Source organism: Botrytis cinerea, chromosome 13 (assembly GCF_000143535.2).
Source record: "Botrytis cinerea B05.10 chromosome 13, complete sequence".
Lineage (NCBI taxonomy): Eukaryota > Fungi > Ascomycota > Leotiomycetes > Helotiales > Sclerotiniaceae > Botrytis > Botrytis cinerea.
The window spans coordinates 269,493-283,637 of record NC_037322.1 but is presented as its reverse complement, the minus strand read 5'-3'; the positions used below and the strand labels follow the sequence as shown (position 1 = coordinate 283,637).

At 42.1% G+C, this 14,145-nt stretch overlaps 3 protein-coding genes across 3 annotated transcripts; 2 read left to right on the top strand and 1 right to left on the bottom strand.

Moving 5' to 3' along the window:
- The first annotated feature begins 2,810 nt into the window (after positions 1-2,810).
- Positions 2,811-7,628, top strand: BcatrB. Its single transcript, XM_024696626.1, has 2 exons — positions 2,811-4,077; positions 4,134-7,628. The coding sequence occupies exons 1-2, from the start codon at positions 2,962-2,964 to the stop codon at positions 7,335-7,337; spliced, it is 4,320 nt and encodes a 1,439-aa protein (XP_024552439.1). The 5' UTR covers positions 2,811-2,961; the 3' UTR covers positions 7,338-7,628.
- Positions 7,629-9,000: 1,372 nt separating this feature from the next.
- Positions 9,001-10,819, bottom strand: BCIN_13g00700 (hypothetical protein). The gene is made up of 3 exons (XM_001557121.2): positions 10,582-10,819; positions 10,207-10,519; positions 9,001-10,154 (listed from the first exon to the last, which is right to left on the bottom strand). The coding sequence occupies exons 1-3, from the start codon at positions 10,680-10,682 to the stop codon at positions 9,219-9,221; spliced, it is 1,350 nt and encodes a 449-aa protein (XP_001557171.1). The 5' UTR covers positions 10,683-10,819; the 3' UTR covers positions 9,001-9,218.
- A 1,149-nt stretch (positions 10,820-11,968) lies between these two features.
- BCIN_13g00690 (hypothetical protein) lies at positions 11,969-13,825 on the top strand. Its single transcript, XM_024696625.1, has 4 exons — positions 11,969-12,111; positions 12,193-12,465; positions 12,513-13,018; positions 13,106-13,825. The coding sequence occupies exons 1-4, from the start codon at positions 12,035-12,037 to the stop codon at positions 13,762-13,764; spliced, it is 1,515 nt and encodes a 504-aa protein (XP_024552438.1). The 5' UTR covers positions 11,969-12,034; the 3' UTR covers positions 13,765-13,825.
- The last annotated feature ends 320 nt before the right edge of the window (positions 13,826-14,145 follow it).

Sequence of the window (14,145 nt, the reverse complement as noted above, 5' to 3'; positions counted from 1 at the left end):
AAAGAACCGAAAATTTAAGTAGTATTATAACTGAAGGCTACCCAAGGATTTTATAATACCATAAGTTCTCATTATTTCATTATAGAATTTATTGGGGTGGCCAATTTTGGTTTTTCTCATGCGTATAAGTCGGATGCACGGGATCCGGGATCCGAGCAAATTGGTACTTATATGTTTGCTCCCGACAACTAATAAGAATTGAAAGATGTTAAATGCAATTATTTTTTGTCTGTTGTTTGAAGTCTCGATTTGAATAGTCCAGCTCTTGAAGAAAAAGACGAAATGTGTTATGACCTCTGGCAAAATACACGTCAGTTACTCATGTGTCCTAAACTTCCGAGAACGAGCGGGCATCCACGAATGAACTCAACCAATTTAAATGAGATATCGAATTCGACCCTCAAGATGTTGGTCACAATGCAGTGTTCTGGTTTTGAAGAGCAGGAAGCTATTCGTGTAATTTGCGAAGTCGAAGTCTGCCTGTAATGGCAAGTCATTGTCATTAGTTGTCAGTGGAAACGTCTAGACATTTGGGAAATGAAGTAAGGCATTCCCCCACCTCCACCTAGAAAGGCATTGGCATTTGATAAACAGAAAATACTCTCTCACATGTATCTTCATACATGTTATTAGGATTCCAAGTGGAAATCTGACAAGCCTCAATTGAGATACAAAATTGTTATAGTTAACAATCTTCACTCACTTGTTATACTTTTTGTTTCGACGGTTAAGTCTAAGCTGGCTCTGACCCAAAAGTGTTGTTCAATTATTCGTGGTGGATAACAAAGCCCAAGAGGCCCCCTCCCTCTCATCCCACACAAACACCTAAACTTCATTACACCACCACACATTCAATTCTCAACTAATGATGACTATTTTTGTATCAAAAGAAAGCTCTTGATTAACTTCAACAATTAAATCTCGAAAAATACTCACTAGTACAACAAAACTTATTTGCGTCACCGAAACTTCAGCCTTCCTTAACTTCCTCAAATCTCAACTATTTCTTACAATTCCAACTTCAAATCATGCTCCCAGAGCCCCAGACTTGCAAAAATTATGAGCTACACAGGGATCGAACCTGTAATCTTTTGATGGAGAGAACTGTTATTTCTAACAGAAGTCGAAGTCAAACGCGTTGCCATTGCGCCAGCAGCCCCGTTATTTATATGGTACAAGGAACGTTTTTTGATTTATATACTACTCAGAAAATAGTAGAAAACCTCTAGATTTGGTGAACTTTTGGACGATCAAGTGGGGTATCAAGTGATGCGCTGGTACGAATGGTGTGGTTGGATTTTTCATCTAGGCGCTTAAACATAAAAAGCGATTAGCTAAACTAGCGAGTTTACAATTTTAGTCCTTGTGTACGATGAATGCTATTCAATAAGGCAGTGACATATGGAGTAATGATTGCGCAATTAATTAATTTTGTTTGATCAATACGGTGTGATAGCAAATTCATTTTTAAGAAAAGCTTCTACGGAAATTCCAACGCATAATTGATAGTCCGCGATAATGCACTACCGCGAGTACGAGCAAGGATTCACAAGCTAATGCTAATTAGGCTTAACAGTGACGGGCCACGGAGATCGCGGGCTTTCTAGGTTTTCCGTTGCCAAGATTACTTTTTGGGCGGCGCTGAAGAACGAAAGGGGTTAATCGATATTTAGGGGCTGAGTGGACCCATTGTTAATATTCTCATAGAAACGGAGATAAATATTATTGGGGAGACGGATATAAGTGAATTGGAGCACATTGATTCGTGGATTACCAACGGGGCGGGAGTAAGGCAGACAGCGAACGGCATATTAGTAAAGTTCGGACGGAAAATGATGAGATGAGTATGGATTCGGGCGAGTGCAGCATTTCTAATCAATGTAAAGCTAATCCAATTCCTAGCTACGATTGATGGAATTAAAAAATGAATGGTCAATATTATGTCAAAAACAGGTGGCTTTTGAGAAACAAAGGTAAGACAATCGAGAGTTTTGACGGCTTTGACAAACTGCGATCTACTCAGAAAATAATCTTGACCTCATAGATCTCATTTTGCAGCTTGGCTCTAGATTTCAAGATGCCAGCCTATATTCGATGAGCATAATAGTTCATTTTGATTTGACAGATCACGGTAGGGCTGTTAAGTATTTAAAATGATGGAGCAATGCAGCAACCAACATTGAAACGAGGTCTCGCTCGGACTCCTGCGGACAATTCGTGAAAGAACTGAGAATTTAGTCTCGAGTACAACGGCGAGAACAGCTACTTTTTGTTTGATGGGAAGGGTTATCTCTTTGTTGAATCTTTTAAGCGTCGGAATTCGGTTTTAAGAAGTCTTTATTTGCAATCATTTTCATGTGAGTTTCTACTTTACTACCCAGTACTTCGCACGTCGTACCTCGTACCTACTATCCACGGAATGTATTTGCCTGTATCCCTCCGTACTCCTTTGATAGGTAAAGTTTAAACCATCTAATGTGAGATTTATCATCCAACTAATTAATGGAAAAGTTTCCGTTTCAAAATAAGTTGAATGTCGTTATCATATGTGTCGGTCTGGGGTTAGCGCGTGCTGGACGCACTGTCGGTATTCTAGTTGTCCGAGAGGATTGTGGAAAAGGAAATTTCAACGGGTGGCATATTGCATTTTGGCGTAGATACTTCGTATACTTCGAATAGCAGCTCGTAGTATCGGTATTTTAATTCTTGTTCGTTGGTTTTTGTGGGTTTGATTTCTGTAATATATACATCAAGGGGTTTCCGGTTTGATATTATAGAATACTACTTAATCATTCACTGCTCCTTTGTTTGAAGGTATCTAATAAGCCTCTTACATATTAATTCTTGGTAACTTCTTTTTGAGGAGCTTTCTTTTCGAGATTATTTCTACACAGCTTTTGTTTCCTTAATTCATTATTTTATACCAATTAGTAGTCGGACATCAATACTTCAATTGCCATCATGGCAGCCATTGAGCCTGAAGGTTTCTCCTCGATTGTTCGACCACATGAAGAACATGGAAATGCACTCACAAGAGCACTCTCATCATCATCCGCCTTCTCAGATCGAAAACGACAGAGAGCTTACGATAGTTCCGATGAAGATAATAAGAAAGAGAAAAGTATGGCTGCAGATTGGAGCTTGATGCCTGAGCTTCAAGCTATGCAACAGCAGAGTGACAAAGATCAAGCCAAACGAAGAGATCTTGGTGTTACTTGGAAGAACTTAACGGTCAAGGGTATTGGAGCCGACGCTGCTATTAATGAAAATGTTGGATCGCAATTCAACATTCCGAAACTCATCAAGGAAGGACGAACAAAGCCACCTCTAAGAACTCTCGTCGACAATTCTCATGGATGTGTTAAACCTGGAGAAATGTTATTGGTTCTCGGAAGACCTGGAGCTGGATGCACGACTCTACTCAAGATGCTTGCAAACACTCGAGGGGGATATGCAGAGGTCACGGGTGATGTACACTTCGGATCATTGAACCATACTGAAGCACACCAATACCGAGGACAAATCGTTATGAATACCGAAGAAGAACTTTTCTTCCCTACCCTTACAGTTGGACAAACCATTGATTTCGCAACGAGGATGAAGGTTCCATTTCACCGACCTTCAAACAGCGGTTCTCCTGAAGAATATCAACAAGCAAATCGCGATTTCCTGCTCAAGAGTATGGGTATCTCGCATACCCATGAAACCAAAGTGGGAAATGAGTATGTGAGAGGTGTTTCTGGTGGTGAGCGTAAGCGTGTTTCGATCATAGAGATGCTTGCTTCTAGAGGAAGTGTGATGTGTTGGGATAATTCGACGAGAGGTTTGGATGCTAGTTCGGCTTTGGATTATACGAAAGCTATTAGGGCAATGACAGATATATTTGGGATGGCTAGTATCGTTACGCTTTATCAAGCTGGTAACGGTATCTATAATCTTTTTGATAAAGTCTTGGTTTTGGATGAGGGCAAGCAGATTTATTATGGTCCGATGAAACAGGCAAGACCTTTTATGGAGGAGTTGGGTTTCATCTGTGATGATTCTGCTAACGTTGCTGATTTCTTGACCGGTGTTACGGTATGTTCTTCCTCTCATAATTGCAGTCAATTCACACTAATCACATCTTACTCCAGGTCCCAACTGAGCGAAAAATCAGAGATGAATTTCAAAATCGATTCCCCCGAACCGCCGGCGAGATCCTCGCTGCATACAACAGACACTCCATCAAGAACGAAATGGAAAAAGAATACGATTACCCTACCACCGCCATCGCTAAAGAACGAACCGAGGATTTCCGCACATCTGTACAACACGAAAAGAATCCTAAACTCGGCAAGGACTCTCCACTCACCACAAGTTTTATGACCCAAGTCAAAGCTTGCGTTATTCGTCAATATCAAATCATCTGGGGAGACAAAGCAACCTTCATCATCAAACAACTTTCTACTCTCGCTCAAGCTCTCATCGCTGGTTCTCTATTTTACAACGCCCCTGCAAATTCCAGCGGTCTCTTCGTCAAATCCGGTGCTCTTTTCCTCTCTCTCCTCTTCAATGCTCTCCTCGCCATGTCCGAAGTCACCGATTCATTCTCTGGTCGTCCTGTCCTCGCTAAACATAAAGCATTTGCATTCTACCATCCAGCCGCCTTCTGTATCGCTCAAATCGCCGCCGACATACCTGTTCTGCTCGTGCAAGTCTCGCATTTCTCACTCGTCATGTATTTTATGGTTGGATTGCGACAAGATGCCGGTGCATTCTTCACTTATTGGATTCTTATTTTCGCAGCGACCATGTGTATGACTGCACTTTTCCGCGCTGTCGGCGCTGGATTTTCCACATTCGACGCCGCGAGTAAAGTGTCTGGGTTCTTGGTCAGTGCTCTGATTATGTATACGGGGTATATGATTCAGAAACCAGACATGCATCCTTGGTTTGTGTGGATTTATTGGATCGATCCTCTTGCCTATGGCTTTTCGGCTATTTTGGCGAACGAATTTAAGGGTCAGATTATTCCTTGTGTTGCGAATAATTTGGTGCCTAATGGACCGGGATACGCAGATTTGGCGTTCCAAGCTTGTGCTGGTGTGGGAGGAGCACTACCTGGAGCTACCAGTGTCACTGGAGAACAATATCTTAATTCACTTTCTTACTCTTCGAGCAATATCTGGAGAAACTTTGGTATCCTCTGGGCTTTCTGGGTTTTGTTTGTTGTTCTAACTATCTATTATACGAGCAACTGGAGCGCGAATGGAGGTAAATCAGGAATCTTGTTGATCCCAAGAGAGAAAGCCAAGAAAAATACTGCTATTCTCAAGGCTGCCAATGCAGGTGATGAGGAATCCCAAGCTATTGAAGAAAAACGTCAAGTGCAATCTCGTCCCGCATCTCAAGATACCAAAGTGGCAGAAGAATCTGATGATCAATTGATGCGCAACACCTCTGTTTTCACCTGGAAGAACCTTACCTATACCGTCAAAACTCCATCCGGCGATCGTGTTCTCCTAGACAATGTACAAGGGTGGGTTAAGCCGGGTATGTTAGGTGCACTAATGGGATCATCTGGAGCCGGAAAAACGACACTTCTCGACGTACTTGCGCAACGTAAAACAGATGGTACTATCAAGGGTTCTATCCTAGTAGATGGCCGACCTCTCAATGTTTCCTTTCAACGTTCGGCCGGCTATTGCGAGCAATTGGATGTACACGAACCACTTGCCACCGTACGCGAAGCATTAGAATTCTCTGCACTTCTCAGACAATCAAGAACCGTCCCCGACGCCGAGAAATTGAGATACGTCGATACTATTATTGATCTTTTGGAAATGCATGATATGGAGAATACATTGATTGGTAACACCGGAGCAGGATTGAGTGTCGAGCAAAGAAAACGTTTGACAATTGGTGTGGAACTAGTTTCTAAGCCCTCTATTCTTATTTTCTTGGATGAGCCAACTTCTGGTTTGGATGGTCAAGCTGCTTTTAATACGGTGCGCTTCTTGAGAAAGTTGGCGGATGTTGGTCAAGCTATCTTGGTTACTATCCATCAACCTTCCGCTCAACTCTTCGCCCAATTCGATTCTCTCTTGCTACTCGCTAAGGGAGGTAAAACCGTCTACTTCGGCGACATTGGCGAGGATTCTAAAACCATCAAGGAATACTTCGCTCGTTACGATGCCCCTTGCCCTGAATCTTCTAACCCCGCTGAACACATGATTGACGTTGTTTCCGGTACCTTGAGTAAAGGAAAAGATTGGAATCAAGTCTGGCTCAACTCTCCCGAATATGAATACACGGTTAAGGAACTCGATCGAATAATCGAAACTGCTGCCGCCGCACCCCCCGGAACAGTCGACGATGGCTTTGAATTCGCAACCCCTCTCTGGCAACAAATCAAGCTCGTGACTAATCGTATGAACGTAGCCATTTACCGCAATACAGATTACATCAACAACAAATTCGCATTGCACATTGGATCTGCTCTCTTCAACGGGTTCAGTTTCTGGATGATCAAACATTCAGTCGGCGGTCTGCAATTACGTCTCTTCACGGTTTTCAACTTTATCTTCGTCGCACCGGGTGTCATGGCTCAACTGCAACCTCTCTTCCTCGAACGAAGAGATATCTATGAAACGCGAGAGAAAAAATCAAAAATGTATTCCTGGTGGGCCTTCGCTACAGGAAACGTCGTTTCTGAACTCCCCTACCTTGTTATTTGCGCTGTCCTCTATTTCGTCTGTTGGTACTACACCGTTGGATTCCCATCCGATTCCAGCAAAGCAGGCTCCGTTCTTTTCGTCATGATCTGTTATGAATTCATCTACACTGGTATTGGACAATTCGTCGCCGCCTACGCACCAAACGTCGTATTCGCCTCGCTGGTTAACCCTCTCGTTATCGGAACCTTGGTGTCTTTCTGCGGTGTCCTCGTGCCATATGCGCAAATTACCGAGTTCTGGAGATACTGGATGTATTACCTCAACCCCTTCAACTATCTCATGGGCTCTCTCCTCGTCTTCACCAGTTGGGATACCCCCGTCAACTGTCACGAATCTGAGTTCGCCATCTTCAACCCTGCAAATGGCACTTGTGGCGAGTATCTATCTTCGTACCTACAGGGCATGGGAGCAGCGGCGAATTTGATAAATCCAGACGCGACTGAGGGATGCAGAGTTTGCGAGTATACCGTCGGAAATGATTACTTGAAGGGCTTGAATTTGAAAACGTATAGCTATGGATGGAGGGATGCAGGAATTTGCGCACTGTTTGTTTTCAGTGGATATGGGTTGGTGTTTTTGTTGATGAAGTTGAGAACTAAGAAGACCAAGGGGGCTGAATAAGGAGCTGAATAGGGAGCTGAATGAGGGGTAATGAGTTTTAACGTGTCAAGATTCTCTCTTGACATTTCACGTTTATAGAATTAGATGGATAGGAAGATGTTTGATGAGATTATACGGGAAAAGGAGTAAGGTCGTTTATATCATTCTTGTTTTTATAGAATGATTGGGTTTGTGTTGGTGTAGACTTATTTTTATGACAGTAGATAATTAGATTTATACCACTTGGGTACTCGAAGTACCTGCGTTTACATTTACATTCTAGAGAGGCTGAATATACTTATATCTCCTCCACTTCTATTTGCCTTTCCACGTATCATCCAACGTCTCTCCATCGAGAAACCAAAAAAACAATACAATTATTCCTTATTCCTTATCCCTCCTCACCCAAGTAAACATACAACAATAATAGATAGCAGTAGTGATATCGATACCAATATTCACCAGCACACCCGCATCACCAGAGCATCTAACCAAACATAACAACAATGATAAATATCAATATCCTCCTCCACCACCACAAACACATAGAACACATCGGCAAATCCCCAAGAGACCATCCATTCATTCACCCCTACCTACCTACCTACCTACCTACCAAACCCACCAAGTATTACCAATTCATACCTTAACTACATAACCACACACCCTCATAACCTCACACTCTTATACCCTTATTATAGCCACAGAGCCACAAAACCGCCTTACCATTACCCCACAACTTAATCCAAAATCCAAAATCCAACATACCTCCAAAATCACACAACACAACACAGTAGTATACTTTGATCAAATTTATTCAAAGCAATACTATGCTGCTGCACTACTAAACTACTACACAACACCACACCTATCACCCAAGTATAATCTATCCAATCCTAAATTCCAAGTTCCAAATCTTAAAACCTTACTTTGCCCTTCGGTAATTTGTTAATGTGATATGATATGATATGATATGATATGATATGATATGATATGATATGATATGATATGATATGATATGATATGATATGATATGATATGATGCGATTTCATCTCATTGTATTACATTTTATTCCAGAAGATAACAAGTTCCAAAACACTCTTCCTCTTCCTCTTCCCCTTTCCCCTCCCCATCCCCTCCCCATCCCCTCCCCTCCTCCTAACCGAGTCTCAAAAAGCACGGCAAAACAAGACAAGACAAGACAAGTCAAGCCAAGCCAAACCAAATGAGTAATAAAAATAAACAAATATCGAGATTACAGCACCACCGTAATAAATAGAGATTTCGTTTCATCTAATAATTCCTCTCTTTCTTTCTTTCTTTCCTTCTCTATATATCTACCTACCTACCTACCCAAATATCAAAATAAGAAAATCTCACATTCACATTCATCCTTATACTCACACTCTCAACCTTTACAGCCAAGCCAATCTTTATAATTATTCAATCAAAAAACCAACTACACATCACGAACCACGAACCACAAATTACGAATAATTTATCCACAGGACAGGACAGAATAGAATGATACAATAATAAGGTATAGGCATAACGTAACAAGCAAGTATATAAGAACCTTCCCCCTCCCCCCCCCCAAAAACGTATCTTTAACAGGAAGATGAATGAATGAAGTAGATATATACGGAAAATAGATATCAGACATGAATACCAATTCACATGTTGTGTATGAATACTGTAACATGATATTCTTTCGTTTTTTCTTTCTTTCTCTCTTTCTTTCTACACTACTTCCTAATCCCTTGCACTTGCACTTGCACTACATACTCTAATCTTCATTTCCATTCCGTTTCGGGTTGACTCTGAATTTCCGTCCCAGAAAGCCCTTCATCCCATACTATATTATACAATTCCACCTCCCTCCTCTTCCATCACCACATACCTCACAAATACTTCTTGTGTCCTCCATTCTTCCTTTTCTTATACAACACATACGCGATAATCAATCCGGCCTGACTACCCACCACCACGAGCGCCAATCCCGCGTATCCAATCCCTGATCTATGGTTTTTCAATCCTTCTCCCACCGTTCCAAGTACACTACCATGACTTTCCGCCACTCTCTGTTTTAAACTTAATACATGCGCATCCAACGCCTCGTGTAATTCTTTCTTCGTGCTCTTAACATCACTTGCGACATCTCTTAGATTTCTTTCAAGACCGGAAACCGAATCGAGTTTTGAGAGCGAGGATTCGAGTCTAGAGATTGTGGAGGAGAGAGCATTGATATTTCCGTTGAGAGATTCGAGACGGGAAATAGAATTGGCTTGGTATTGAGCGAAATCGCGATTGAGAGCCGTGATATGTTTCATCATTGCTTGGAGACGATTGTGGAGGTCTGCGAATTGCGCATCCGAGGATTTATAGTCTGATGCGGGAGTTTCGCCAGGTGTATCCATCGTGAGCCCCCCTTGATTTTGTTGTTGGCCATGTTGGTTTTGTTGTTGTTGAGGTGGATTATTGGCAGCTTGGAATTGTTGTTGATTTTGGTTCCCTGGATTTTGAATTTGATCATCAGGAGTATGGGAATCGGTTGTAACGACAAATTTGAAGATTTCAAAAGAATCTGGATTTTCTGCAGAAGCGGCAGTAACTCCAAAGACATAACCTAAGGGTAGCTTGATCTTATCGGATTGGAAACACAAGGCACCGTCAACCTCGACTTTGAAGTTATCGGCAGTTTGGCGGATGTGGATTTTGGATGGGATACCTCGGTTTCGGTAGGAATAGGGGCAATGGCCAAATGCAAGGGAATCGACAGAATGGTGAGAAGAGTATTCGGTTGTACCGTCGTTAAGGAATCCACGAATATAACCACCCTAACTGCTATTAGTATCTTGTGCAAGGTAGATCGCAGATATATAAACTTACAGATCCAGCATATTGGTCAATAACCAAAGCTAATCCATCAAACTTTCCAACTGTGTATATGCTTGAGACTTTAATATCCTCATTCTTAGCATACCAGATATTTAGATTACCACCTGCTCTCTCTGGACCAGTAGCACGGAATTCGATATCTGCTGCCCATTGCGAGTGTTGTAATTTCTTTTCCGTCCATACAGCTCCTCTTTGATTTCCTAGTGCAGGTGGTGTAAGAACGATGCGATTACTGAGGATATCTGGGTAGTTTGGCTGTCCTATCATATGAAAATTGGGGATGGCGCGACCATTTGGAGAGATCCTATAATTGTCAATATATGTACACCTTGGGTCCAAGTAAAATGAATTCTTCAATCGACTTACTTTCCATCGTGACCGAAACTTAAATCATTATTAAGATATGTAGCCTGGGTATATGCAAAGAATGCGGCGACTGAAGTAAGGGATGCTTTGAAGTAATACATTGTGTTTATACTCGAGAACTTTCCTTGACGTTAATCCTGAAGAAGTTATTCTCTTGTAAGGACACAAAGTAAGAATCAGAACTGCCAGCGTTCTTGAAGACAATTTCCTCAATTCCAGGAGGAAGATTCAGATGTTCATGAAGAGGACAGACAATGAATGAATGAGGATGAATGGGTAAAAGGGTTTTATTCCGAATATCTGTGTTTAATATCGATGTAGACACTTGGCAGGATTAATTGATCAATGGTGCTCGCTCGTATTCCGTTCCGTACCCCCAGGCCACTTTCTTACTGCTTGTTGTGCTCGGCGGGGGGGATTTTGCGGTTTGAGCTTTTGAATTTTGGATAGTTATATTGGATACTGGACACTGGACACTGGATACTGGATACTGGATACTGGATATTGAATTTTGAACTCTGAACTCTGAAGTAACCAATGTTCGATGCGGGATACCACGTAGAAAGGACAGCTGGGGAGGTAAGAAGACACACACAACTCAATCCTCTTCGTTTCGGCTTCGGCTCAAGCTGAAAACAGATTGCAGTGTACTTTGCACTATATTGGCTACACAATAAATTCCCACCAAGGTCAGCATCAGATTTCGAATGGGTTTCCCTAACGATTGGACTGAAGGGCCAATTTCTATGGTGAATTTATGATGGACGATGTGTCGGACGGCTATCTCTGATGGCACAAACGCTGGATCCATGCTGCGACGGGGAGTTCCCAATGGCGTGCGGGCGGAGTGTTGGGAGAAACTTCTATGGATGGATGGATGGATGGATGGAAGCTTTCTGGGATTGTTTCTGGCGTCCTTTGGATGTTTCTGATCGTTCTATTATCCTTGCTGGTGGGCTGTTTCGAATGTGTTTTTTTGGTGTCAAAATGTAACAGGGAAGAGCTTTGGGATTTCGGGATTTTCTCCATAGACAGGAAAAGCGGTACACACGAGACACTCTATCAAAACCATCCATGGAAAAGAGGGATATCTGGAGGTCGAATTACAACACCAATATAGAGCACAAGATATAGAAAAGACATCACTCTTGGATGCACCAACAGCTTGAGAATGTATCTATCCAAATCCAAATCAAAAATCTCGCGGTTTCAAATTAATATCGAATATTGAAGAGCGCGCATCTACACGGTCGGTAGCCTCGAGGTAGCTAGCATCCATCTACAAGCAAGCGTGAATGTCGGCATTTAGAAATTCCGTCATGTGGTGGAACTAAGATGTTACTTCATGTTTATTTATTTTGAGACCACAATTCCATTTTATCCATTGGAGTCGAGATCCCTTTCGTACAAAAGCAATTTCACACAATCTTGCCTTCATATGGGCTATGACTAGATGGCAGAATTATATCCTTCAATTGCGCAATGTGCTGTCGTAGCTACGGCTTTCAAGATATTGCTGTTTCCCGCATAGTCAGTTCTCTCTACCCTTCCCTCCACAAACGGGCTTTCGTCCAGTCTTCAATTGAACCAGGGTGCTGATTGATATCGTAGCAAGTCGACAGACTTTGAAGTTCATAGAAACTGGCTCGCGATTACGAACAGCTTGCCATTGAACGAATGGTATATCGAAAAGACTTCAGAATGGACGCTCGATTACCCACCGTTCTTCGCATATTTCGAATTGTTCCTATCAAAATTTGCAGAATGGATTGACCCGTTGATGTTGGTGGTGAAGAATCTGGAATATGAGAGCTGGCAAACCATTTACTTTCAACGCGCCAGTGTTATTGCAACAGAATTAGTTTTGGTATATGCGCTTCACCTGTAAGTGATGTTGATCCTCTACTTATTTCAATATTGACATCCTCAAGCTTCGTGAAAACGGCACCCTCCAATTTAAAACGCCCTTCACAAGCAGCGGCTCTTTCAATTCTACTATCGCCAGGTTTACTCATAATCGATCATATCCACTTCCAGTATAATGGTTTTATGTATGGTCTCCTCATATTATCATTAGTCATGGCTAGAAATGAGGGGACCAAGCTAGCAAGTGGTATACTCTTCGCAATATTGCTTTGTCTCAAACACATTTACCTCTATCTTGCGCCAGCATATTTCGTGTTCTTGTTATCCGGATACTGCCTTGGGCCTAAGTTTGGACCTAAGCGTCCGTTCGATATAAAATTTGGAAATGCTATCAAATTGGCCGTTGGCATTGTAGCAGTGTTTGGAGCTGCATTTGGGCCGTTTTTATATTTTGGTCAAATGCCTCAAATCATTAGCAGACTCTTTCCATTTGGAAGAGGTCTATGTCATGCTTATTGGGCTCCAAATATCTGGGCTATGTACTCTTTCACGGATCGAGTGTTAATTTCCAGTAAGTCTTTCTTCACCTAAATGTGACCTCAAGCTTGTCGAAATTCGTGTCTCGATACTCTCAGTTTAGTTACTAACGCGAGTACAGTTGCCCCCAAACTCGGCCTCGCTGTTGATCAAACGGCTGTCAATAGTGTGACCCGCGGTCTCGTTGGGAACACTTCCTTCGCCGTATTACCTGAAGTCACCAAAGGCATGACTTTCGCTTTGACAGCCATTTTCGATTTCATTCCGCTGTTCAAGCTTTACAAAAGCCCTACGTGGGATAATTTCATCGGGGGTGTAACCCTCTGCGCTTACTCTTCATTTCTTTTCAGCTGGCACGTCCACGAAAAAGCAATTCTCCTGGTCATTATACCTTTCAGCCTCATCGCCTTAAAGGATCGTCGATTCCTTGGAGCATTTCGACCATTGGCTGTGGCTGGTCATGTTTCCTTGTTTCCTTTGCTTTTTACAGCTGCGGAATTTCCTACCAAAATTGTGTACACGATTTTCTGGCTTATCTTGTTCCTCCTTGCATTTGACCGCTTAGCGCCAGCGTCAAAATCTAGAATCTTCTTGCTAGATAGATTTAGCACACTCTACATTGCGGTTAGCATACCTTTGATACTATATTGTTCGCTGCTACATCGAATCATCTTTGGTAACAAACTGGAGTTTTTGCCGTTGATGTTCACGAGCTCATACTCGGCTATTGGAGTTGTGGGAAGCTGGATTGGATTTTTGATTGTGTATTTTGAAAGTTAAGATTAGTCAATGATACCCATTTTGTTTCTGAGGAGTTTTGGACTTTATTGATAGTGCAACACGGGTCTAGAATGACATTTGTGAAGATGCTTTAAGTTGATGATTTTGCACAAGTACCTAAGCGAAATTTAAACAAAAGTTCCGTTTTATGCGAATGTTTGCATTAGAAAAGTATGAAGTCGAGCTAGAAGATGGAAGGCGAAAGACTGAAGATGGTTATACTTATGAGTCTTGTTGAAGATAGATTAGGATAGCGAGAACGATTGTTTAGGTGGGAGGAAGATTGAAGGTAGGAGAAGTTTGGGGACGAGAGGAAAAGCACTTGGTGTTGGGGCTGGGAAGGAGTGAGCTATCATAGCTATGTTGGGGATGTGTGGGATT

What these genes read in the sequence shown, in the direction of transcription:
- BcatrB (XM_024696626.1), top strand. Translation starts at nt 2,962, where the DNA reads ATGGCAGCCATTGAGCCTGAAGGTTTCTCCTCGATTGTTCGACCACAT. An exon ending in ATTTCTTGACCGGTGTTACG is followed by an intron (nt 4,078 to 4,133) that starts GTATGTTCTTCC and finishes ATCTTACTCCAG; the next exon opens with GTCCCAACTGAGCGAAAAAT.
- BCIN_13g00700 (XM_001557121.2), bottom strand. Translation starts at nt 10,682, where the DNA reads ATGTATTACTTCAAAGCATCCCTTACTTCAGTCGCCGCATTCTTTGCA. An exon ending in AGTTTCGGTCACGATGGAAA is followed by an intron (nt 10,520 to 10,581) that starts GTAAGTCGATTG and finishes TGACAATTATAG; the next exon opens with GATCTCTCCAAATGGTCGCG. An exon ending in TTGACCAATATGCTGGATCT is followed by an intron (nt 10,155 to 10,206) that starts GTAAGTTTATAT and finishes AATAGCAGTTAG; the next exon opens with GGTGGTTATATTCGTGGATT.
- BCIN_13g00690 (XM_024696625.1), top strand. Translation starts at nt 12,035, where the DNA reads ATGGCAGAATTATATCCTTCAATTGCGCAATGTGCTGTCGTAGCTACG. An exon ending in TTGGTATATGCGCTTCACCT is followed by an intron (nt 12,466 to 12,512) that starts GTAAGTGATGTT and finishes GACATCCTCAAG; the next exon opens with CTTCGTGAAAACGGCACCCT. An exon ending in GGATCGAGTGTTAATTTCCA is followed by an intron (nt 13,019 to 13,105) that starts GTAAGTCTTTCT and finishes ACGCGAGTACAG; the next exon opens with TTGCCCCCAAACTCGGCCTC.